Below are 26,771 nucleotides of genomic sequence, written 5' to 3' on the forward strand. Positions count from 1 at the left end.
CAGCCATGCCTTTAGCTGTCTAGGCTCCAAGCTCTGGAATTCCCTCCCTAAACCTCTCTGCCTCTCGACCTCCTTCTCATCCTTTAAAACCCTACCTCTGACCAAGCTTTTAATCACTCCTCCTAATATCTCCTCTTTTATTCAGTGTCATTTTTTGTCTGATTACGCTTCTGTGAAATGCCTTGGGATGTTTTTCTATGTTAAAAACATAATATAAATGTAAGTTATTGTTGTTGAATCAAAGTCATTGATGTAAATTAGTAACAATAGTGGCCCCAACACTGAATCCTGGTACACCCCCTTCATTGGTACCCCTTCCAACTATGACATTGTCCAGTACCCGTTGTTTTCTATGTTCGGACAATTTCTTATCCATATGCAAGTTTTGCTCTGCAACGTCACAACTTTTGAGATAATTATCATCAAATGTCCTTTGGAAGTCTAAGCATGCAGCCCAGTAGGGATTACCACAGTTGAAGTAAGCATGAGACAGCCTCTTCCTCCTCTCTACATCTTCACCGTATTGAAATCAATTGCCTGTTCTAATTCAATTTATTTTCGAGTGTTCAAAATGATAAACTTTTTCCCTCCCTTAATAGTCCCTACTCTTAGAATCATCAGGTTTGGAAAAGCCAAGTTCAGTATCATAATCATTCTTCAACATTGTTGGGTCAAAATCATGGAATTACAAACTTGACACCTTTGGAGAAGCACCATCACTACAGAACAGCAGCGGATTATAATGGCAGCCCATCACCACCTTCTCAGGGAAAATAGGGCTGGCCAATAAATGCAGCCATTCCAACGTCCCCTAAACTCTAGTATTAATTAACAAAAATATCCACTTCCTGATTTATCTCCTCCTTTTACTTATTCAACTCTGTTGGTCTCCTGCACAATGTGCTTTGATCCTTCACTTTCAGTTCTCAGCAAAAAAAAACTTACACCAGTCCACTAAATTTGAGAGATGCAGGGGCAAAATCCAAGAGGGTTGCCGGGCTGCATGTTGGCGGCTGCCATTGTCGGGCCAGGTGAAAGGTCAGCCGACACAAAAAAGATGGCGGCGGCAGCGCTACCACCCCCTTTTAAGGGCGGCCGGGGTGCCCCAGCCACCACAGCTTCTCAGCATCACCGCACGCCAACCTCGTGCGCCACAGAGCAATTTCCCCTGCAAAGGGGTCGGTGCGTGGTGATAAGGGGGTCGGTGCACATCCGCCTCTAATCGCGGTGCACAGCACTTTCCGCGCACCGATCCCTGGGAGCAATTTCGGGGAGGAGGGGGGCTCTGTCCGCCACGTCTGGGTGAAAACACTTTAGCGCCTCCGCTAACGGGCCTTGCTCAGAGGGGCAATTTCGGCTCCATAGACTTCTTGGTAATTTAGTCATGAGTGAAGACTGACTTCAGAATAGAATATCGTATCTGTCAAATGGTACTCCACCGAGCAAATTATAGGTTATAGAAATAGTTAGTCAGAGTCTGCAGCAAATATTAGGAGGAACCAGGAAAAGAAAGCCATGCACAGACAGCAGATATCTAGAAACTAAAGGAAAACCAGAGTAGCAGAAATTGCAGACACCCTGGGATTCAGCTAACAATGGCTTTGCAAGAATTGCAGATGGTGAACTGAAAAGAAGCCACAAGGCAGCTATAATTTACAAAATAATGAGAACACTACCTCTAAATGCAACCTGTTGTAAAATATCGACTTGTAGAGAACATCACCTGTAATGAGTTCCTTTTTAAACAGTTTTTATAAAAAATGAAGAAAACAAGTTGAAGAGCCACAGCATAATGTAGGACACGTTCAAGGTTTAAAAAGAGCAAAAAAGAGAAAACTAGGTAATTCAGTAAGCAGTGATCAGTTGGGTTTAACAGACTGAAGACGTATTGTACTGCTTTTCAAGAGCAGAGTGTGTGCTCATTTACAGATTCTTTACTCAATACGTTAAAAAATATGTTACTATATCTTTCCTTAATGCAGAATTTAATTCGATTGCAGAATCCTTAAGTGCTTCTCTGGTCATTCATGTAACGTCTAATTTATGTTGAGTACCAATTACTTTTATGCATCCATCAAAATCCTACTTGACTTTTTTGGGCTACTGTGTAAGAGATAATGTGCATCAAATAAATGACTTGGTGGGCTCCCATTGCAATGTGAACAAAACTGAGGCCTTATGTGCTTCATAAATGAATGCAAACCAAATTTAAATATATTAAGATAATAATGCATCAACATGGGATTAAGTTTGCTGTTAGGACATTAATGTACATTGGGAACAAGTACATTGGGAATAAATTTATAGAGAAACAATCAATTTAAATAAAATGTTGTTGCGAAGTCATGAGGCAAATTATCCTAATTTCCATACCAGTACAGAGCACTGCATATGCGCAAAAGGCACCCTAAAAGCTTATCAAGTTGATCAGTAAAGAGCTAAGCTAAATAGACCAAGAAGTGTCAATTTGATTTCTATGTGCTGGCTTAAAAGAGAAATAAAAGTATCCAGCAACTACTGCAGGAAGTACATATATGCAGATATCAGGAAAGATGAGGTCAGATTCAGCAGGCAAGTTGCTTGCTAAAACCAATCATCAAGGCTCAAATATAAATAACAGCTACTTGGGCAAGTACTGGATAGCCACCTCCAACAAGAGAGAGATTCGAAACCACCTCCCCTTGACATTCAATGGCATCACCATCGTCAAATCCCCCACCATCAACATCCTGGGGGCACCATTGACCAGAAACGCAACTTGACCTACTACATAAGTACTGTGGCTACAAGAGCAGGTCGGAGGCTGGGTATTCTACGGTGAGTGGCGCACTTCCAGACTCTCCAAAGCCTTTCCACCATCTATAAAGGCACAAGTCAGGAGTGTGATGGAATAGTCTCCACTTGCTTGGGTCAGTGAAGCTCCAACAACTCAAGAATCTCAACACCATCCAGTTGCTTGATTGGCACCCTATCTACCACCTTAAACATTCACTCACTCCACCACTGGCACATCGTGTCTGCAATGTGTACCATCTACAAGATGAATTGCAACAACTTGCCAAGGCTTCTTCAACAGCACGTCCCAAACCCACAACCAACACCTAGAAGGGCAAGGGCAAAGGTGCAAGGGACTATCACCACCTGCAAACTACCCTCCAAATCACACCATCCGGATTTGGAAATGTATCGCCATTCCTTCATTGTCGCTGGGTCAAAATCCTGAAACTCCCTCCCCAATAGCACTGTGAGAGTACCTTCACCACACAACTGCAGCAGTTCAAGAAGGCTGCTCACCAACACCTTCTCAAGGGCAATTAGGGATGGGCAATAAATGCTGGCCTTGCCAGCGACACCCACATCCGCACGAATGATTTTTTTTTAAGTTTAGTCATCATCTTTGGCTCCATCACAAACTGTTCTTTTGTTGACAATTCCTTAAAATTAAATAAAGTTGCCAAAGAAATATATACTTAAAGACACAAAGGGTGCTTGCAGTATCCATCTAGGTGTTAGATCAGTGGTGGGCAATATACGGCCGGCGGGCCATATCCAGCCCGCCAAGTCATTCTATCTGGCCTGCTGGATGGGACAGAAATAGAATGCGAGCCAGAGCTTGAGCTGCACATTCGTCTATCCACTTTCACTTCTCATGGATCAGAGACTGACCCGAACTGCAGCCAAGGAAAAACCATAGTATTACTTGATTCAAATTGATAATTCGCAAAAGCGATTCTCCCTGGCCAATCTTAAAAGGATCCATTCCGTGATTCCGGGCCCCAATAGCGGATGTCCATACCCAGAATGTACTGTGTACTCAAATATGCCCTATCCATTTTAGAGTGGAGTCATGGTTGCTCATCTCCAAAACTCTATTCCCTCTCCCAGTATCCAGAGTATAATAGCGGAGGAGTTTTCATATGGCACCAATTGGGACGGCATTAGTAATCTTTGCAGAAGGGCATAGGATGACTGAGGTGGGGAACTGATGCTGACATAGGCTCTAAAGAGGGTACAGTTCTGCTTCACAGCACTGATTTACAGAGACCAGAAGATATAATATTTTCAACTTTTATTTTTGATCCATTTCTAAGCAGTATTGAATACATGTTGTATATGTAAGATAGTATCTGACTACTATCTGATTTATTTTTATGCAATATTTATGTTTATGCAATTTTCCTTCTAATTTTTTTTCGCGCGCGGTCCCTTTATATTTGCTGCACGGCCGGCCATCTATGCTGCCGCGCATGCGCAGTATCTCTTCCAGTGGCAGGAGCAGGGGAAAGGCCGGTGTGGGACCGTGTGGCCATTGGTGGATGAACATTGGTGGGTGGCCCTCCAGCCCAAATAATTGCCCACCCCTGTGTTAGATCAAGGCACAGAAAAAAGGAAGCCATTGTACCAACTAGTTCCCAAATGAAGAACATCCACTCTTAAATATGAGCTGTAAAATGAAATGTATTTGCAAGAGGAGAATATACTGCCTGATTAACCAAATATAACAACTGTGGATCTACAGTGGCTTGTGTACTTCAAGCTGGGTACTGACTATGGCAGTATTTTTTCCTATGCATACAAATTAAAATAGGCTTAGAATGAGATTGAAACTTCCTATTCGTTACATTGCTCATTTCATTCTCCATAACCTTTCAATGCCCCTGCCTCACCAACACCAAAAGCCTCATGCCATGCCTTCTTCACCTCATGGTTCAACTCCTCTAATGCTCTCTATATATCAGTCTCCCCAGCTCAACCCTACACAAATTCTAACTCTTTCATTACTCTCCTGAACAGATCCCATTTTGTGCAAAGTCTAGCACGCTCATTCTTACTGACCTTCACTGACTCCCTGTTCTTCAGTGTATGGACATGAAAATCATCATCTTCAAAATTCTCCCCTTAGCTTTTCAACTTCTTCAACCTTTCATCTTGGCATGCACCATCTGTTCTTCTGACTCTAGTCCACTCCCCCCAAATTGGATCCATTATCAATGCCTTTTGTAAACATATCTCCAGGCTGCACTCTGGAATTCTCCTCTGAAACCTCTTTACCTTGCTATCATTTTGTTTTCTAAACTAATTTCTTTAACCATAGCCAGTCACGCCCAATTTCTCCTCTATTTCCCGCTCTTATGTGAATGTAAGTAACTGTAGAACATTCACAGACAAGCTTTAGAAAGAAATAGCTAGCATACATTTGACAAGAATTGAGCATTTCTGTCTTGGTTAGTTTATTTATTTAATTATTTTTTGCCAGTTATGGCACAAATATTTTGTATCAGTCTTTACGGTAGAGGACACTAATAATATTCCAATAGTGGATAGTCAAGGGGCTATTGGGGGGGGGGCGGGAGGAACTTAACACGATCACAATCACTAAGGAGGTGGTACTCAGTAAGATAATGGGACTAAAGGTGGATAAATCCCCTGGACCCGATGGCTTGCATCCTAGGGTCAAGAGATGTAATGGCAGGGATAGTGGATGCATTGGTTGTAATTTACCAAAATTCTCTGGATTCTGGGGAGGTCCCAACAGATTGGAAAACTGCAAATGTAACACCCCTATTTAAAAAAGGAGGCAGACAAAAAGCAGGAAACTATAGACCAGTTAGCCTAACATCTGTGGTTGGGAAGATGTTGGAGTCCATTATTAAAGAAGCAGCAGCAGGACATTTGGAAAAGCAAAATTAAGTCAGGCATGGATTTATGAAGGGGAAGCCATGTTTGACAAATTTGCTAAAATTCTTTGAGGATGTAAAGAACAGGGTAGATAAAGGGGAACCAATGGATGTGGTCTATTTGGACTTCCAGAAGGCATTTGACAAGGTGCCACATAAAAGATTACTGCACAAGATAAAAATTCACGGGGTTGGGGGTAATATATTAGCATGGATAGAGCATTGGCTAACGAACAAGAGAGTCGGGATAAATGGTTCATTCTCGGTTTGGCAATCAGTAACCAGTGGGGTGCCGCAGGGATCAGAGCTGGGACCCCAGCTATTTACAATCTATATCAAAGACTTGGAGGAAGGGACCGAGTGCAACATGCCAAGTTTTCTAACGATACAAAGATGGGAGGAAAAGCAATGTGTAAGGAGGACACAAAAAATCTGCAAAAGTGGTGCTGAGGTGAATGATCAGCCATGATCTTATTGAATGGTAGTGCAGGCTCAAAGGGCAGAATTGCCTACTCCTGCACCTATTTTCTATGTTTCTATGACAGGCTAATTGAGTGGGCAAAAATTTGGCAGATGGAGTATAATGTTGGAAAGTGAGAGTTCATGCACTTTGGCAGAAAAAAAAAATCAAAGAGCAAGTTATTATTTAAATGGAGAAAGATTGTAAAGTGCTGCAGTACAGCATGACCTGGGGGTACTTGTGCATGAAACACAAAAGGTTAGTATGTAGGTACAGCAAGTGATCAGGAAGGCCAATGGAATCTTGGCCTTTATTGCTGAGAATGTGTAAAAGGGTTGCAAAAGTGGTAGATGGCTAAAGAAGGTGGCAAAAGGATGGAGATAGGGAATCATGGGAAAATAGCTAAAGAAATGGTCAAGATACAGACAACTGCAGAATCAACAGAAAAAAAAGGGGTTACCAAGAGTTGAAGTTGAGGTTAGACACGGGTCATGAGAAAGCCCAAGGCAGAACAAAGAAAGAAAGCAATTCTAGATAGGAAGGGTAAAGTAATAGCTTCTACTGATAAGGAGGAAGAGAAACTAATTGGGTTCTTTACTGATAAGGGAAGACAGTGTAGCAAAGCTATAACTAACCTACCTGACACCAGCCCTAATTGGGAGACTTTCTTGCCTGCCATTGGACGTACTCAGGGGGGAGGCAGAAAGGGATTGGATAGACCAAGTGCTAATCAAATGTGTTCTGTTTTGAAAATGTATATCTACTGTGCTTTTCGCGCTGAAAAGGAGCTTGTCCAGGGGAAGGTAAGCAGGCTCTGATTGAGAGCGTTCCTTTGTCTTGACAAGTCCCGGCCGGAGAATCTTCAATAAAGGTCCTTTACAGAAAAGGCAAGGTGTTCGCGTCAGTATATTCGCTGAAACAGATTGAGGGAAAAAGAATCCGCATCAACATTTGGTGTCAGAAGTGGGATCTCAACGGACGGCTGCCGAAAGCTTACGAATTAAGAGCCAGAATAGCCTTGGACGAGACGGGAGGAAAGTGGCCACTGGAGTGAGTACCCTTTAAAATACCACTTCAGTTTCCTTCAGTTCCAAAAGTCTGAGGAAAGTTTGGCCACTCGCTGGTTCTCAGGTAGCGTCTGAACGAGATCCAGGTCAATCTGGCGAATACCTTTTAACTTAGGAAATAAGTGTCCAAGTCAGGTACAACGTCGACTTTGTATATCACTTAGTCCGTCTAGGCGCTGATTGGACTTAAATCGCATTGCAACGCGAACCGCGCGGTGACGCGGAGGGATAGATAATCGCACGGCGACACAAACCGCGCGGCGACGCGGAGGGATTGGGAAATAGACAATCGCGCGGCGTCGCGAACCGCGCGGCGACGCGGAGGGATAGGGAAATAGACAATCGCGTGGCGACGCGAATAGGAGAACCACGCAGCGGCGCGGAGGATGGGGAAATTGTGTAGAACTAAACCGCGGGGCGATGCGAGGAATTGTATAGAACTAAATCGCGGGGCGACGCGAGGAATTGTGTAAGGATAAAAGGAATTGTGTAAGGATAAAATTGGGCAATCATGGATCCAAAAATAGAGCCGGCCAAAGAAAAAATTTAATTAATAAGCTTTGTTGAATGAAGAGAGACTTTTGTGAATGTCTGTTTTTGAATGAGAGTACTTGTGTGATTTTTTGACTGCGGAATGAATTTTCATGTTTTTTTTAAAAAGCCTGTTTGGAGGAGTGAAGCAGCTATTTGCTTATTTTAGCTCCACCCACTTCTCCAAACAGAGCGAAAGTTTTTTCAACCCTTTGTAGTGTTGTCCTGTAAGTGGGAAGTTTTAAGACATTTTAAGTTAGAAACGCAGGTGTGGATTTATTCAGATGATAAGTTACGGAGTTAGGAAATGCACAATGGATAGGTTTGTTGAGTAAAAGATAAAAAATACATGGTCCCGGTGGTTGAAAAAAAAAAGAATATATTTGACACGCTCACTTACTTGTTGAAAGAAAACATGCAATGATTGATTACATTGGGTTGAAAGACATAAATTTAGTCTCGGAATGAGATAAAGAATGCCTTTTAAAAAAAAGCTTCTAGCTCAAAAAAAAGGTTTTAAATAAAGATTGAAATTACAAAGTTTGAATTGGGATTTTGAGATATTCAGAGAAGGCACAGCAAAATACTGAGGTGGATTCAAAAAAAAATTATTAAATTAAATCTGATCTCTTAAAGAAAAAAGGAGATATAAAACTAAAAGGTTTGGAAACAGTCTAGAAATACCTTCAGGGATCAGGTCAAACTCCTGGGCGAGTGGCGAGCTATCCGCGAAGGTGTAAAAGGGACTTTTGAAAAATGTTACAAACAGCAAGCTTTAGCAGTTTAGAAGAGACATTTTAACGACTTTGAAACTGGAGCATTTTGAGATAACGAAAAGCAACCCTCAAAGCCTAATTGCTGGACTCCATTCAAGTTATGGAGAAAAGAAAAAGATAAAGACGCCACTTTGAAAGTAAACAAATGATTTTAAATTAATTTATGGAGTCACGAGCCTTCCGTGTAAAATACAAAACCTAATTTGAAGAAAGGAGATCTGAAAAAAAAGATGTAACATAATAAATAAGTGCTGAAAAAAATGTGTTTGTGATGGACAAAGACATAACTTACTAAATACTAGTTGATGTTTGCTGTGAAAAAGATATTGGTTTAATTAGGAAAAGGAAAAAAAAATTGGAAGAGGTAAAAGACACTCTACAGTGATAATGATTTTAAATTATGAGAAAGTTTCACTCCAGTTTGAAAGATTTCCAAAATGGACGTTGTTTATCAAGAAAAGTCCCGAACAGTCTAAACAAGCAGGAGGGTTTTGAAAATGACGAGGAGAAAAGATCTAAGCTATGTGAACTCAGCACAGAAAAAAAAACTGGGAATTAGAGAATCTTACTGAATTTTAAAATTCTTATAGAAAATGGAACTGGCACGAATGTTTAGATTTTGTGCCGAGAGAGAAATAAAACACAAGATTTGCCCAGTGAACGGGACCGTAAAATAAAACGAAATGTTAGAATGTACACAGCTTGTGTGAAAATTGGATTTCAGTAAACAAAATAGCTATTAAAAATGTGTGGTCTCGTTTTAAATCAATCAAAAAAAATCTTTGGCAATTAGAAGTTAAGAAAACCTTGGAGTTTACTCTAAAATGCCGTCTTCCCTGATGAGAAGACTTTTATTATGACGGCTTTACTAATGATTTCTGCTTTTTTTAAACAGATTCCTAATTTCTAAGCAAGTTTTGAAGGCACAAAGACTTAAAAAAAAAAAGAATTTTTCGGATGATTACGTGAAGTCACGTAATGACATCAGGCTTTCTTACAAACCTGTAAAGGAGTTAACCCTTTCCATTGACAGCTGTTTTATACTGGTCATTATTAATTTGGATTTCTTAATAGAATAAAAAAAACGACTCACCTAACAGAGGAAATGGTGCGATAGTCAGAATAAAAGTAAAAACAGAACTAGCCTATGTAATAATATTCGTCTGATACAAATAAAAGAAAGATACTCAAACAAAACAAATTCAAGAGTTAAAAGCTAAGATAAATAAGCTGGAAGAGATTTTTTTTTTTAAAAACGGGGCCAGACGGATTGTGCAATGCGCAGCCATAGCACCATCACCTACGGCAATAGAGCCAATGTACCCCACGGTGGGTAAGTGTAGTCTACAAACCCAACCTAACTTTACCTCCGATTTCACAGAGTGACCTTGACATGCATGGATAAAAGATGAGTAGACCATAACCTAACACCTGGTGACGACCAGGCTATCTGTTTAAAATTTGCAGATAAAACACTCACCGAGATGGGACCACAGCGGCTACTTCGACTCTGGAGACTCAGGATACTGGGGACCTTGAGGCCCACGCAGGCACTGGATAATACAGATGGACTACGAGAGATATAGCACACGCAGGAAAGACACAACTACATGAACTAGCTTTGTTTAATTTGACTGCCGAAATATGCAACCCAGCAGCCAAGGACTGGAGCAAGGACAGAACTTATTTTAACGCATGGCTATGTATAGTGTATTAAGTAAGGTTGTAAGGCAGCAGGCTGCCAATGCCATGGGCGCCAGTATATTCCGAGGACAGGAGCAAGTTCATAGGACCAAAAGGGGAAGGGCGCAGAAATCCAACTGGACGGAATTTCAGTTCTAGAAGCTCATGCCTGGGTGGACGAAGCTGCAAACAAGCAGCCAAATCCACCCCGCAAGAGAAACAGAAGGGTGGGAACAGAACGGAGCAAAAAGGGGGTGGAACCCCAGGATGTTTAGGGAAACTGGCCAGTGGGATAAAATAAAGGCCAAGGGAGGTCTCTGGAATATAAGGTGCATATCCTGAAGCGTGACACGGTTATAACACGGAGAAGCCGGTATTGATCATGCACAGCGCAAACAAGAAGGAATACAACCTAAAAGGGAGGGCTAGTAATAAAAGAATCTAAAGAAAGGATATAATTTGGGGTGCGTCAGCGACTACTTATCCTAAACCTAATGGATATCATTTTTCCTAGCTTCTGTGGGAATGAAACTATGGGCCCAAGTTTCCACATGATTTGCACCTGATTTTTAGGAGCAACTGGTGGAAAACGGACTATCTTAGAAATCGCAATTCTCCACATTTTGTTTTCTGCAGTTCTAGTCAGGTAGAACAGTTCTACTTTGGAACAGAATTTTTTCTTCAAAAGGGGGCGTGTCCAGCCACTGACGCCTGATTTCAAAGTTTCCACAGTGAAAACGTACTCCAAACTAAAGTAGAATGGAGCAAGTGAAGATTTTTATAGAACTGAAAAAACCTGTTCTACACATTAAAAAATCAGGCGCAGGTTACAAATTAGGCGTCCAGAACGAGGTGGAGGGGAAGGGGGGGGGGGGGGGAAGGGAACTCATTAAATTCTACAATAAATCCTTATTTATACTTCTACAAATATTATGCAAATAAATCCAACCTGAATAAACATTTATAAGCAAAGAAAAGATTAAATAAACCATCTTCCTACCTGTGTGAAAGTACTTCAGGCACAGAGAATTCTGCAGGCGTTCGTTCCCGCGGGGGGGGGGGGGGGGAGAGAAGGGAACAGCCGCTTTGTTCCCGTGGAGGGGAGGGGGGGGGGGGAGGAACAGTCGCTTCGTTCCCGTGGAGGGGAGGGGGGGGAAGGGAACAGCCGTTTTGTTCCCGCGGGGGAGGGGGGAAGGAGACAGTGAGAAGGCTGCAAGTGCTAATGTGCTTTTTTTTTTAAATGTTCAAAAATTAAACAGCTACAAAGAACTACAAAAATGGCCGAGTGCCAATGTTTTTTCACACTGAGCATGTGCGAACGCTCCAACGTGCACGCGCAGCGTTGCCGACAGGAAAAAAAACTAATTTAAATAGTACCCGCCCCCTCTCACTTACAAAATCGGCGCGAGTGTAGGCTCCGCCCCCCTGGGCGCCGCGCCAGGCAGACAAGGAACTGCAGAACGCTCCAGAATTGCGAGTTTTTTTTTAGGCGCCGTTTTAGACACGAAAAACGGGCGCCCAGCTCGGAGGGGCGCCCGTTTTTTATCCTGTGGAAACTTGGGCCCAAAAAGTCTATACCAGAACCTGGCACAACAGATCCTCGAAGGCCCGGAACCCACTACCCTGAGATTTAATGTCAGAAATGGATCAGGGCAAGGTCGAAAAAAAAGGGGAATACTGGAAACACTAGGCACGGGTTATGACGATGAATTCCATAGGCCTGTAGACAATATACGACCGGGTTAACAACTTAATGGCGTAGTCTTGAGTGGTTTAGTGGGGAGGGACTTGGATAACCTTGGAGGGGACTTGGGAGATGGTGCGGAAGGGGATCTGTTACAAGTGGCCCATATATTGCCGAAATGCCAAGACAATAAAATTGATCCACGAAATGGGGAACGACATAAGTAAACGATTGTAGGCTGAGATAGTTTGCTCCGGGTATGGGGCCTGGATATTAAGTGAGGTACAACATAATTTGGAGCAACTCCAGAATGGAGACATACCAGATTGGATTCCGAACAGCATACTTAACAATTGGACTCTAGATAAAAAAAAATGAATAACACATGCGAGGTACGAAGGAATAGTCACGCATGGGTGACAAAATTCAGATGTATTACTGGGCGGGTGAATATGATCGGATTTATGTTGTCCATACCACAGTATGATGTAACAAAGGGAGACCCCTTATATCTGATCGATAATATTGGTGAGGAGAGAAACCAAACTTGGTTACGTTACCATCAGCCTGCCAGACGGGTGATTAAAATTAACAATAGTACCAAAGGCATTGATATAACTGACTGCTATAAAATTAACCAAGTGGTTTTATGTCGAGGTACGCCACGAATGACGAATGATGATTGCAGATTCCATCAAACAAACGGATGCATGCTGAGTATCACTCCTCTCGAACACGATCTTGAGACCATCGCTGCCCCGCAAGGGAACGGAGAGTGATGCGTGACCACGGGGGCAGCCAACTTAACCATTAAGACCAGGGGAGGAGTCACCCCGTGTCCTCATTACTCCGAACTTCTGCTTCAGACCCAAGGGAGAAATAGACATAGACGGATATCATGTACATCCCGAGACAACGGAAATCATCGACGGAACAATCACGGATTCTCTCCGAGAAGGGTACGAAGAGGCGGTATGGGAACCGCAAGGCAAACAGATACCGGAACTAAATGAGGAACAAATACGTTTGGTGCAAGGAATCCAGAATCAAAGACGACAATATGTCCGGCTGATGGAAGAAATAGACAACTTACAGAGAGACACTAACGCAATGCTGGCTGATCAGCCCCGATACTCAAAGCTGTGGGACATTGGACTTAATATTCAAATTCACCCATGGATAAGAATATCACATGTACTTGTAGTAATACAGGGTCTGGTTCTGATGGTCATGATGGGATTAACATGTGCACGAATTAAACAGGCCAAACGATAAGTCAGGGCATGCACTATGATTAAGGCCATAAGGGATGAAAATTTAAGCAGTCCAACAGGAAGGACTCACCTTATATAATTCTGTGGGAAGGTTTCAGGAGGTCCCGAAGCATGGGAGATGGCCACCCAGGTGAACGAACCTATCTGGAACTTGCCTACAGGGAGATAGTTATTGGGAAATATGGTCAGCTTGGCGTATAGCCAAGGGCCAAAAGGGGGGAAATGAAAGAGAAAAATTTGGCATTAGGGGTACCAGTGAGACAAGGGTTAAAGCGCTGGTTCCTGCACTGGCCCACAAGGAGGTAAAAGACTTCTCTTCGGCCTTGTACCAAGGCTCCAGAAGTTATCAACTCAAAAATATTCCGACAGGATACGATGTGAGAACCTAAACAGACATTGATAAGACCTTGCGAAGAGGCTCGAGGCGGACTCACAGACAACAAGGAGGATCAGGAAAGCGAATGCGCACGGCTGAACGCGATACTCCTGGAATAAGCACCAGGGTTATCATGGAATGATAAAAGGGGGGAATGAGAATGTGTAAAAGGGTTGCTAAAGTGGTAGATGGCTAAAGAAGGTGGCAAAAGGATGGAGATAGGGAATCATGGGAAAATAGCTAAAGAAATGGTCAAGATACAGACAACTGCAGAATCAACAGGAAAAAAAAGGGGTTACCAAGAGTTGAAGTAGAGGTTAGACACGGGTCATGAGAAAGCCCAAGGCAGCACAAAGAAAGAAAGCAATTCTAGATAGGAAGGGTAAAGTGATAGCTTCTACTGATAAGGAGGAAGAGAAACTAATTGGGTTCTTTACTGATAAGGGAAGACAGTGTAGCAAAGCTATAACTAACCTACCTGACACCAGCCCTAATTGGGAGACTTTCTTGCCTGCCATTGGACGTACTCGGGGGGGAGGCAGAAAGGGATTGGATAGACCAAGTGCTAATCAAATGTGTTCTGCTTTGAAAATGTATATCTACTGTGTTTTTCGCGCTGAAAAGGAGCTTGTCCAGGGGAAGGTAAGCAGACTCTGATTGAGAGTGTTCCTTTGTCTTGACAAGTCCCGGCCGGGGAATCTTCAATAAAGGTCCTTTACAGAAAAGGCAAGGTGTTCGCGTCAGTATATTCGCTGAAACAGATTGAGGGAAAAAGAATCCGTATCAACATTGCAAACGGGATGGAGCATAAGAGCAGGGAAGTCTTGTTACAGTTGTACAGGTTATTGGTGAGGCCACACCTGGAATACTGCGTGCAGTTTTGGTTTCCATATTTATGAAAGGATATACTTGCTTTGGAGGCAGTTCAGAGAAGGTTCACAAGGTTGATTCCAGAGATGAGGGAGTTGACTTATGAGGAAAGGTTGAGTAGGTTGGGCCTCTACTCATTGGAATTCAGAAGAATGAGAGGTGATCTTATCGAAACATATAAGATTATGACGGGGCTTGACAAGGTGGATGCAGAGAGGATGTTTCCGCTGATAGGGGAGTCTAGAACTAGAGGGCATAATTTTAGAATAAGGGACCGCCCATTTAAAATTGAGATGAGGAGAAATTTCTTCTCTCAGAAGGTTGTGGATCTGTGGAATTCGCAGCTCCAGAGAGCTGTGGAAGCTGGGACATTGAATAAATGTAAGACAGAAATAGAGAGTTTCTTAAACGATAAGGGAATAAGGGGTTATGGAGAGCGGGCAGGGAAGTGGACCTCAGTCCATGATCGGATCAGTCATGATTGTATTAAATGGCGGCGCAGGCTCCAGGGGCCGTATGGCCTACTCCTGCTCCTTGTTCTTATGTTAATGGGGTTAATATCAGTTACTGCTAGCTGTTTCTTAAAAAAGGTGCAGGAATGCAAGTTACAGTCTAGTATAGTATTAGGCGGTTCCTCCTATCGAGGTGACCTGCTTCCACACCAAAAAGGGAGGAGTTCACAGGTGTTTCAATGAGGGACCTGACATTCTAGGATACAAAAGAATCACCTGAAGCGTTATTCCTAAACACTTATTCACACCTTTCTGCTTAGGTGCCATTCTATTCAATTCAATCAACTTGACACTTTGCTCAGGTACTGACATGCAGGCTGAGAGATGTCTTTGAACTCTACTGGAAATAACAGCTTTATTTATAAACATTCTATGTAATTGATAACCAATGAATGGCTCATGATCTATTGTCATTTTGTACGATGCATTTTTAATGTCCTTTGTTCCAGAGATACTGGGCTAGAAATAAATTTCACCATATGAGCAACTGAGCTTCAAGAATTAATTTGATGTTGAAACTAGCATAAAGAAGTCTGTTCTTCTGATACTGAGAATATAAAATTTTTAATTATAAATATATTGTTTATACTGACTGCTGCTTATTTATTTATTCTGTTAAATTAATTTCCCTGTTGGTTTAAATCTGATCGAACGTATTTGCCTACCAAAACGGCCAACTCACATCACAGTGCGTGTTGTATTCCAATAAGGCAAATACATTGGCAAGAGTTCTCCATTTGACACCTGTGTCTTGCTAAATTTGCCTAGATATTGTACAGGTAAAAGTACTCTTCAATTCTTGGAGAACGCATACGGGGACCACTTATTGGAGTGGCCAGTGATGCTGACCCCAAGGAAGATATATCTAGCACAAAAAGCCAAAATTGTATCATGTACAATTTAAAAGATAAATTTAACTACACAAACAGTTGGAAAAATTAGTTAGGTACACATATCATGCCAGCCTCTGTCGATACAAAGACATAAATAGAGGCATAGAGTAAAAACAGCCAAAAAGTTATGACAAACCTATATAAAACACTAGTTTGGCTCCAGCTGGAGTAGTGTCCAATTCTGGGCACCACACTTTAGGAAAGACAAGAAGGCTTTGGAGAGGGTACAAAAGTGATTTACCAGATTGGTTCCAGGGAGGAGGGATTACAGCTATGTGGATAGACTGAAGAAGTTAAGGTTGTTCTCCTTAGAGCAGAGAAGGCCAAGAGGAGATTTGATCGAGGTGCTTAAAATCATGAAGGGTTTAGATAAGAGTAAATAAAGAGAAACGGTTTCCAATGACTGAAGGGTCGATAACCAGAGGGCACAGGTTTAAGGTAATTGGCAAAAGAACCAGAGGTGACATGAGGAAAAACTTTTTAATGCAATGAGTGGCTTGGAATGCACTGCCTAATAAGGATGGTGGGTACAGATTCAGTAGCCTTCAAAAAGGGAATTGGATAAATACTTAAGAGAAAACAAAATTGCAGGGATATAGTGAAAGAGTAGGGCTAACTGGATTGCTCTTCAAAAGAGCCATGCAGACTCAATGGGCCGAATGGCCTCCTTCTATGCTGTACCATTCGATGATTCGATGATTAACTGACAGCATTTGCACAGATTCAAAACTTGTAATTTCTACAGCTAAAATAATATTTTAGATGCACTGGGAAAGTCATAGTATTTTAATTATGTCAAATATGTCAAGTCAATATCCAGAGATAAGCTCATAGGCTCCAAACTCCCGAGACCGGTTGCAAGCTGCAACAAGCCATCATTAGATTTTAGCAATTAACCTTCAACTAGGCTACTTTTAAGAATAGCACAAGGTCATACTGAATCAATGCTGATGCTACTAGGGGAAATAAAGCATAAAACACTACTTGGTATGTAACACATAAGAGGCTATCTTTCCACATGACAAATTTAATCTTGATCTGTACAACAGACAACTTGCTGAATTTACCATGGTTCTGATATCAAAATCAATGTCTTCGGACAATCACATTTATAAAGGGATGCCTCTGTCATGTATTCAACCAGCATTGTAACCCATGTATAATCTGACCCAAGTTGTACACTGTGAGCACAATGACCACTAGGTGGGAGACACTCCTAACCTGGACCTGCAGGTATAAAAGAGGAAGCTCCACCCACCTTCATCACTTGAGTGCTAAGGAATAAAGGACAGGTCACAGATTGACCTTCTCTCAAGCATGGGCCTCGTGTGCATTTATACTGTATAGTAAGGACGTATCAATGGCGACGAGAAACTGGGATTTAAACCACGCGAGCATGGCCACTAGCAGAACAGACGACAGGTACTGTGTTACGGAATGGTTGGGACAGAGATTCATCATTGTTAAAGCAGCACACAGTTCTCCAGGCAGACAAGGGTAGTCGGGCATGCCCCAACATGTAGTCGAACCCAGAGGGGGAGTTCGACAGAGACAATGGCAAGCTGAACAGCGATTCACGCCATTGTAAGGGACAATGCGGCCAGAAATGGGGCCATCAACACCTGTTAATGGCGCATTCAAGGACAGTCACAGGGGCAGTCAGGAACGATCGACTGGCAAGGGACCTTTTGTTTCAAACAACAGCTCATGTTGGAGGCGTGGAGGCACACACTCAGCGGAGTTTGCAGAGATGAGCAAAATACCTGCAGAAATGAACGCTGGGGGAAATCGCTGAAAGCTGAAGTTCAGCGAGTTCATGTGAGCACGTATACAGTTCATACACCAGGACGCCACAGATAATGATGGAAGTGCTCCTCAATGGCATCCCAGTATCAATGGAGGTAGACACGGGGGCCAGCCAGTCCCTAATGGGTATCAAACAGTTCGAAAAGTTGTGGGCGCCCAAGGCCAGGAGGCCAAAATTATCGCCGATTGACGCACAGCTACGGACATACACAAAGGAGATCATTCCGGTGCTAGGCAGCGCCATGGTAGTCGTGACCCACAAAGATTCAGAGAACAGGTTGCCACTCTGGATTGTCCCAGGGGACGGTCCCACACTACTGGTGAGGAGTTGGCTTGCTGTCATGAACTGGAAATGGGGCGCTGTCAATGCAATTTCTTCTGTGGAGTGAGTATCATGCTCACAGATCCTGGACAAATTTGACTCATTATTTCAACCCAGCATCAGCACTTTCATGGGGGCCAAGGTAGTGATTCACATAAGCCCGGACGCCAGGCCAGTACACCACAAGGCCAGAGCGGTGCCGTACGTGATGCGGGAAAAGATAGAAGGCGAATTGGACCGCCTGCTGAGGGAAGCATCATCTCGCCAGTCAAATTCAGTGACTAGGCGAGCCCGATCGTGCCAGTGCTCAAGGCGGATGGGTCGGTCAGGATATGTGGCGATTACAAGGCTACCATCAATCGGGTGTCACTCCAAGACCAGTACCCGCTACCGAGAGCGGAGGACCTCTTTGCAACGGTATCCGGTGGCAAACTTTTTTCAAAATTGGACCTGACCTCAGCTTACTTGACCCAGGAGCTGACGAGTGAGTCGAAGAAGCTGACCACCATCACAACACACAAGGGGTTGTTTGAGTATAACAGATATCCATTCGGGATTCGCTCGGCCGCCGCAATCTTCCAACGAAATATGGAAAGTCTCCTCAAGTCGATTCCAGGGACGGTGGTTTTTCAGGACGACATCCTCATCACGGGTTACGATACTGAAGAACACCTCCACAACCTGGAGGAGGTGCTACGCAGACTGGACCGGGTAGGGCTGCGACTAAAAAAGGCGAAGTGAGTCTTCCTAGCTCCAGAGGTAGAATTCCTGGGGATGAGGGTAGCAGCAGACGGGATCAGCCTTACTGCGTCCAAATCGGAAGCGATCCAGAGAGCACCCAGACCCCATAACACGACGGAGCTACATTTGTTCCTGGGGCTCCTGAACTATTTTGGTAACTTTCTTCCCAAATTGAGCACGCTGCTAGAGCCGCTACACGTGCTCCTACGCAAAGGTCGCGAATGGGCCTGGGGGGACAGCCAGGAAAGGGCTTTTAATAGAGCACGCAATTTATGTTCCAACTATACGACCCATGTAAGAAACTTGTGTTAACGTGCGATGCGTCGTCCTATGGTGTCGGGTGTGTGTTGCAGCATGTCAATGTCAAGGGTCAGTTACAGCTGGTAGCTTATGCCTCTAGGAGTCTGCCCCAGGCAGAAAGGGGTTACGGAATGGTAGAAAAGAAGGCGCTTGCATGTGTATATGCTGTAAAGAAAATGCACCAGTACCTGTTTGGCAGGAAATTTGAGCTGGAGACAGATCACAAACCCCTAACGTCCCTTTTGGCCAACAACAAGGCCATTAATGCAAATGCAAACGCATCGGCCCGCATACAGAGGTGGGCACTCACGTTAGCCGCCGATGACTATACAATTCGGCACAGATCGGGCACCGAAAACTGCGTCGATGCACTCAGCAGGCTCCCACTAGCCACCATTGAGGGGGCTACCGAGCATGCTGCTGAGATGGTCATGGCTGTTGAAGCTTTCGGAAGCGAAGGCTCACCCGTGACAGCCCGTCAGATTAAAGTCTTGACAAATAGAAACCCGCTATTGTCTCTAGTCAAGAAATGTGTCCTGAATGGGAACTGGCTAGCCACGTACAGCCCTGAGGAATTTAAACCATTTCACAGGCGCAGGGATGAACTCTCGATTCAGGCAGATTGCCTACTGTGGGGAAACCGCGTAGTCATGCCCCAGATGGGCAGAGAGGTGTTCATCAGAGAACTCCACAATGAGCACCCGGGCATTGTCATGATGAAGGCAATTGCCAGGTCACACGTTTGGTGGCCAGGGATAGACGCAGATCTGGAACTTTGTGTTCGCAGGTGCAACACGTGTGCCCAGCTGGGCAATGCGCCCAGGGAAGCCCCCTTTAGCCCCTGGCCATGGCCCGCCAAGCCTTGGTCACGCATCCATGTGGACTACGCAGGTCCTTTCATGAAAAAAATGTTTTTGGTTGTAGTAGCCGCCTACTCCAAATGGATCGAGTGTGTCATTTTAAATTCAAGCACAGCCTCTGCCACGGTAGAAAGTCTACGGGCAATGTTCGCCGCCCACAGTCTACCGGACGTCTTGGTCAGCGACAATGGCCCATGCTTCACAAGCACTGAATTCCAGGACTTCATGGCAGGCAATGGAATTAACCATGTCAGAACGGCACCGTTCAAGCCGGCCTCAAACGGCCAGGCAGAATGAGCAGTGCAGATAATCAAACAGGGGATGCTCAGAATACAAGGGGGTTCCCTACAAACTCGCTTATCAAGCCTCCTGTTGGCCTATAGATCCCGACCACACTCACTCACAGGAGTTCCACCCGGAGAGCTGCTAATGAAAAGGACGCTCAAAACCTGGCTATTCCTTATACACCCCACCATGAAAGAAACTGTCGAGAGCAGGCGCCAGCCACAATATGACTACCATGACAGGAATGCGAGGGCGCGATGTATTGATGTAAATGATCCTGTTTTTGTCCTCAACTACGCTGCAGGGCCCAAATGGCTCGCAGGCACTGTGATTGCCAAAGAGGGAAATAGGATTCTGGTAGTTAAACTTACCAATGGACAAATCTGCCGCAAACACGTGGATCAAACAAAAAGGAGGTTCAGCAACTCCATAGAAGAAGCAGAGGAAGAACACGATGTCGAGTTCACTCCACCAGAGGTGACCGAACACCGGAACCAAAGGGAGGAGAGCCCAATCACTGTGGGCAGTCTGGATAGGCCTGAGGCACCGCAAACAGCAGACACTCAGGCCAGCGCCCAACAACCGGAGCCCCAACTCAGGCGCTCTACAAGAGAGCGTAAACCACCAGAGAGACTCAATCTGTGATCCCAATAAGACTTTGGGGGGGGGGAGGTGATGTCATGTAGTCAACCAGCATTGTAACCCATGTATAATCTGACCTAAGTTGTACACTGTGAGAACAATGACCACTAGGTGGGAGACACTCCTAACCTGGACCTTCAGGTATAAAAGGGGAAGCTCCACCCACCTTCATCACTTGAGTGCTAAGGAATAGAGGACAGGTCACAGACTGACCTTCTCTCAAGCATGGGCCTCGTGTGCATTTATACTATATAGTAAGGACGTATCAGCCTCAATATCTTTTCCTTACACCTGTGGCCCCTTTTAACTACATATATTTTCTCAAAAGCTGCAGTTTGGGTCAACCCTTTTGTCCAAAAGCAAAATGTATGCCGCTAATTAAACAATGTGCTTCTTTTAGCCAGTAATTTTAAGACTCAATCCACTTTTGTGTATGGGAATCAACAGGTTCCAATAATAAAGTGTCTAGAATTGAGCTTAAAGAACAATACTCTTTTTAGAATTTCCAAGTCAAACTTTATTCCCCACCCCCCATACTTCAGAATTAAAAAGATAGCACAAAAGGAAGTGAAATCTATTTCTTGTCCACAACTCACAAAGTTTCTACTCAGCTATAGTATGCTATTTAATCCATTAACAATCTTTTGTAGCAAGATTGGTACCCTAAACAGCACCGCACCTCCATGTACATCATCACACAAATCAGAGTCCATCAGAAAGATATGGAGCATTTCAACATAAAAACTTAATGCCCATCCTCAGTTTCCTTAAAAGGTAAATACACCTGGAAATAGAATTCTCAGAAATATTCTGAAGATGTCCCTCACAGCAAAGTGAAGTCATAAATATTTAAACAAGCCAATTACAATTTCTGTCCATCTTTAGGCTGCATTAATGAGGCAAAACAGTGCCCAATGTACATATCTACCAATATAAATAAAATCTGCTCCTTTACATTCACAGCAGATCTGTCACATTTAAAGCCTTGCCACTGCAATCACATTTCAAAACAAGTTAGATAAGAACATAAGAAATAGGAGCAGAAGGCCAAACGGCCCTCGAGCCTGCGCCGCCATTTAATATGATCATGGCTGATCCGATCATAGACTCAGGTCCACTTCCCTGCCTGTTCTCCATCACCCCTTATTCCCTTATCATTTATGAAACTATCTCTTTCTGTCTTAAATGTATTCAATGTCCCAGCTTCCACAGCTCGGAGGCTGCGAATTCCACAGATCCACAACCTTCTGAGAGAAGAAATTTCTCATCTCAGTTTTAAATGGGCGGCCCTTTATTCTAAGATGATGCCCCTTATTCTCGACTCCCCTATCAGCAGAAACATCCTCTCTGCATCCACCTTGTCAAGTGCCCTCATAATCTTGTACGTTTCGATAAGATCACCTCTCATTCTTCTGAATTCCAATGGGTAGAGGCCCAATCTACTCAACCTTTCCTCATAAGTCAACCCCCTCATCTCTGGAATCAACCTTGTGAACCTTCTCTGAACTGTCTCCAAAGCAAGTATATCCTTTCGTAAATATGGAAACCAAAACTACATGCAGTATTCAGGTGTGGCCTCACCAATACCCTGTATAACTTTAGCAAGATTTCCCTGCTTTTATACTCAATCCCCTTTCAATAAAGGCCAAGATTCCATTGGCCTTCCTGATCACTTGCTGTACCTGCATACTATTCTTTTGTGTTTTATGCACAAGTACGCCCAGGTCTCGCTGTACTGCGGCACTTTGCAATCTTTCTCCATTTAAATAATAACTTGCTCTTTGATATTTTCTGCCAAAGTACATGAACTCACACTTTCCAACATTATAACACCATCTGCCAAATTTTTGCCCACTCACTTAGCCTGTCTATCTCCTTTTGCAGATTTTGTGTGTCCTCCTCACACATTGCTTTCCCCCCCCCATCTTTGTATCGTCGGCAAACTTGGCTACATTACACTCAGTCCCTTATAGATTGTAAATAGTTAGGATCCCAGCACTGATCCCAGCCACACCCCACTGGTTACTGATTGCCAATCCGAGAATGAACCATTTATCTCGACTCTCTGTTTTCAGTTCGTTAGCCAATCCTCTATTCATGCTAATATATTACCCCCAATCCTGTGATCTTTTATCTTGTGCAGTAACATTTTATGTGGCACCTTGTCAAATGCCTTCTGGAAGTCCAAATATACCACATCCACTGGTTCCCCTTTATCCATCCTGTTCGTTACATCCTCAAAGAATTCTGGCAAATTTGTCAAACATGACTTCCCCTTCATACATGACTTCCCATCCATGCTGACTCTGCCTGACCGAATTTTGCTTTTTCAAATGTCCTTCTACTGCTTCTTTAATAATGGACTCCAACATCTTCCCAACTGCAGATGTTAGGCTAACTGGTCTACAGTTTCTTGCTTTTTGTCTGCCTCCTTTTTTTTTTTTAAATAGGGGCATTACATTTGCAGTTTTCCAATCTGCTGGGACCTCCCCAGAATCCAGGGAATTTTAGTAAATTACAACCAATACAACCTGCCGCTACTTCTCTTATGACCCTACGATGCAAGCCATCAGTCCAGGGGATTTATCTGTCTTTAGTCCCATTATCTTACTGTGTACCACCTCCTTTGTGATTGTGATTGTGTTAAGTTCCTCCCCCCCTCCTCTCCCCTCTATAGCCCCTTGACTATCCACTGTTGGAATATTATTAGTGTCCTCTACCATAAAGACTGATACAAAATATTTGTTCAGAGTTTCTGCCATCCCTGGATTCAAAATCACCTTCCACTAGAGTTTGCTGTAAAACACTTTGAGTTATCATACAATTTGAACTGAAGTGCAATTGTTCACTTACCCTCCAGCATGAAAGCATCACTCCCATTTTGTTTCTACTCAAGTTGCTTGTGGAGCAGATAATCTAATCAATCTATTTATATGAAGGAGCACAAATAATTCTGGACCTGTAGAATTAACAATTCAAACATCAAAATACAATTATGTATTTATAATATTTGATGGATACTATATTTAAAATAAAATTCCACATATTCCAACCACTGCATTCTGAACATTCATTTCATTAAAGCTTTCAAGTAAATACCAAAAAAATGGATCATTTTGGAAATTCAGCACTTTCAATTATAATTAACTTTTACATAAACCAAAGTCAAATTCGTGGAATATAATTTCATTAAATGGAAACTTGTATATTTTGTACATCACCGAACCTCCTAGATTTACTTAAAGTTACCACATTTATTTTTCAGGGACATCAAAAGAAAGAACTTGCTTTTATATAGTGCCTTTAGTGATCTCAAGACATCTCAAAGTGCTTCATTGCCAATGAAGTGCTTTTGTGGTGCAGTCACTCTTGTAATGTAGGGAAATACTACAGTCAATTTAAACACAGCAAGGTCACGTAAACAGCAATGAGATAAATGACTGGATGATTGGTTTATGGTTATGGTGTTGCTGGTTGAGGGATAAATACTGGCAGAATACCAGGAAAGAAAAGTGCAATGGGGTAATTTACGTCCACCCAAGGGGTAGACAGTTTAATGTCTTAATATTCTGCTTGTCTTTAACATTAAGCGAAATGAAGGTGGCAATTAACGACATTTCGGAACGATACAGTAATTTCACGAAAACTGCTCCTCTCGATCTGCAAGAATGAACCGGGCCTCAGACTTCTTTGCTACGAATTAAAAATAGCTTATTTTAATGAAACGCACCTTTGGGTTTAGAGACACTTGCACTTTTGCACCTGTGTTCAGGCCTACAGAGACGACGGCAAGTTTCAGGCTGTCAGTAATCTCGCTCATGCAGCCCTTAACGCGCCGACTCTATGGAAAATCAGCACGAATACCGTACCAATGACCAAGGCCCGTCCTGAAGAGGAGAACGTCTCCCTGGTCGGGCCTGCCTACCAGAGATAAAGGCGCAAGCTGCATGAGACGCCCTACGGTTCTTCACGACTACCGCCAAGAATCGGATCGGACCAGACACCCCCTCCACTGCTGTAACCCACTCACCTCAATTCCAAGCTCTTCCTCTACCACCAACAGCAGCGCATCCCACCGCGCAAGCGCACAACCAGCCGAGGCGCCGGTAACCTTTCACCCGTACGCTGCTGCCACGTGACGCAAGAGGTGTCTTTCAGTAGGTTTGGACCAAGTGAAAGACACAAAGCGCAGGAGTGAGGGTAAGGCACTGTGGAAAGAAGGGAAATTCGCTATAAACAGACCGATATAGACATCTTATACCAGCCGTAAAGGCATTTTAATTTTAAAATCAACTTTTTATATGGGGTCTTAATTGCACACTAAGGCTATTTGATTATCTTAGAATAACAAATGACTGTGCTTCTGCCTCTTTACCTACAACAGTTAATTGTAATATTGTTTTGATTACTCCATTCTTTTTAATTGCAGCATTGTTATTTCGTTGCCTGAGTCGGAGGCAAGCAAACGATAAATATAACAATTTTGGTAGTTAATTAAATTCAGAGCTATAGTTTGGTTTTGATGTTGATTGTGTTCACAATTGATATATACATCAGCCTTGAGGATTCACTTCAAATAGGTAGCAATTTTCGGTTAGAAGTCTTAATATTGTTAGCAACTATAGTTCTAACTCTTTAAACATTTACAATACGATCATCGTTTTTAAGTTATTAAATTAGTAACAATCTGAAATGTGTGTCCAATTTTAATGCCACAGTTTATATAAGGTTCATAAATTATTGTCTCCTGATAATTCTTCTGCTTGAATAGATATTAAAATACAAGAATGGATGTTAGTCTAGCTACAGCGACGTCGTGGATGTTGCTCTTTGATAGATGAGGTTTCCATTGAGATGTATTTCTAGTCAGTTAATGCCTGTATCTGCATATTTTATAGATAATGAAGAAAGGAAAATCGGCAAAGTAATGCAAACATTTGCTGCAGATTAATTGCAATTAGAGATTTCGCTATAAACTCATGATCCGATTTTAGTTCTAATGAAATATATTGCATTAACAATGGTACCCTCCAAGTTGCAAAACCCAGCTACATTTTTTAAGAAAGTTTTTTTGGAATTTCTCAAATTATTTTAATGTATTGAGATATTTACACACAGTGAGGTTAGTGTATTTTTTGTAAAATAAACTATGAAACCAATCATGTGGGCTCGTATGTGATCGTCGACTATAAGCATATTTGTAACGTGGGAAATCCAGCATTTTGGCGTGTAGATCAATATTTTGAAATTGGTTATTTATTATAGTTTCTGTGTTATAAATTGGGCTAAAGGGGATTTTTTTTGCATGTAACTTTGTCTTTCCAAAAAAAATCTTAACACAAATTATCTAAAAGACTTAAACGGTCTGTTTACAAACTATCGAATTATTTATTTATACAGGAAAATAACCTTTAAACTTTTTTTGACCCGAAGGAAATGTTTTAGTCGGTCTTGAAATATGCAGAATTCCCATGTGTGTGTTTCTTTGTCAGGTGAAAATACATTGTGGAGCATTAGCTTGGTGCAAAACACTGCAGAGAAGGCATATATAATAAAAAATGAAAACTGTATGATTTGGGTCATTTATTCTGCAATACCGATCGTGGCATTTACTGTAGGTAATTGTAACAATTTCTTCTTGACATTTAAGAAATCCAGTTCTCAATATTAAACGAAATAAACATTTTGAGAATTCCAAAGAATGTATTTTGCCAGTTTCATTTTATTCTTTATTCCATTGACCATAGAGGAGAATATTACGAGAAACATAATAGCAATGCAATTTCATAAGTTACGGGAAACCTTTCAAACAATGCAATTACAAAACACCAACACAATCAATTTCCCGCTTAATATAATTGTTTCAATGGCTTTTTTTACGAAATCTACAGCAAAGAACAGAATTCGGATTGAAACAAAACTGCAATTGCTTGATAAAGGGACAAGTGACATTTGTTTGTTTCGTTAAAAAGCATGTCCTCCAAAGAAAAACACACATAACAAATACAAAA

General features: G+C 42.6%; 1 protein-coding gene across 2 annotated transcripts in view; it reads right to left on the bottom strand.

The window, feature by feature from the left end:
* LOC139259860 (endoplasmic reticulum junction formation protein lunapark-like) overlaps positions 1–24,857 on the bottom strand; it is a 161,727-nt gene extending 136,870 nt beyond the window's left edge. The window contains exons 1-2 of one of the 2 annotated variants that reach the window (XM_070875752.1): positions 24,791–24,857; positions 23,614–23,719 (exon numbers count right to left, since the gene is read on the bottom strand). In XM_070875752.1, the coding sequence (XP_070731853.1) occupies positions 23,614–23,640 (27 nt within the window). In that variant the 5' untranslated portion in view covers positions 23,641–23,719; positions 24,791–24,857. Of the gene's footprint in view, positions 1–23,613; positions 23,720–24,490; positions 24,747–24,790 lie in introns of those variants that run through there. The other variant, XM_070875753.1, reaches the window with a different exon arrangement.
* Positions 24,858–26,771: the final 1,914 nt, after the last annotated feature.

This window comes from Pristiophorus japonicus, chromosome 3 (assembly GCF_044704955.1).
Source record: "Pristiophorus japonicus isolate sPriJap1 chromosome 3, sPriJap1.hap1, whole genome shotgun sequence".
NCBI classification, from domain to species: Eukaryota; Metazoa; Chordata; class Chondrichthyes; family Pristiophoridae; genus Pristiophorus; species Pristiophorus japonicus.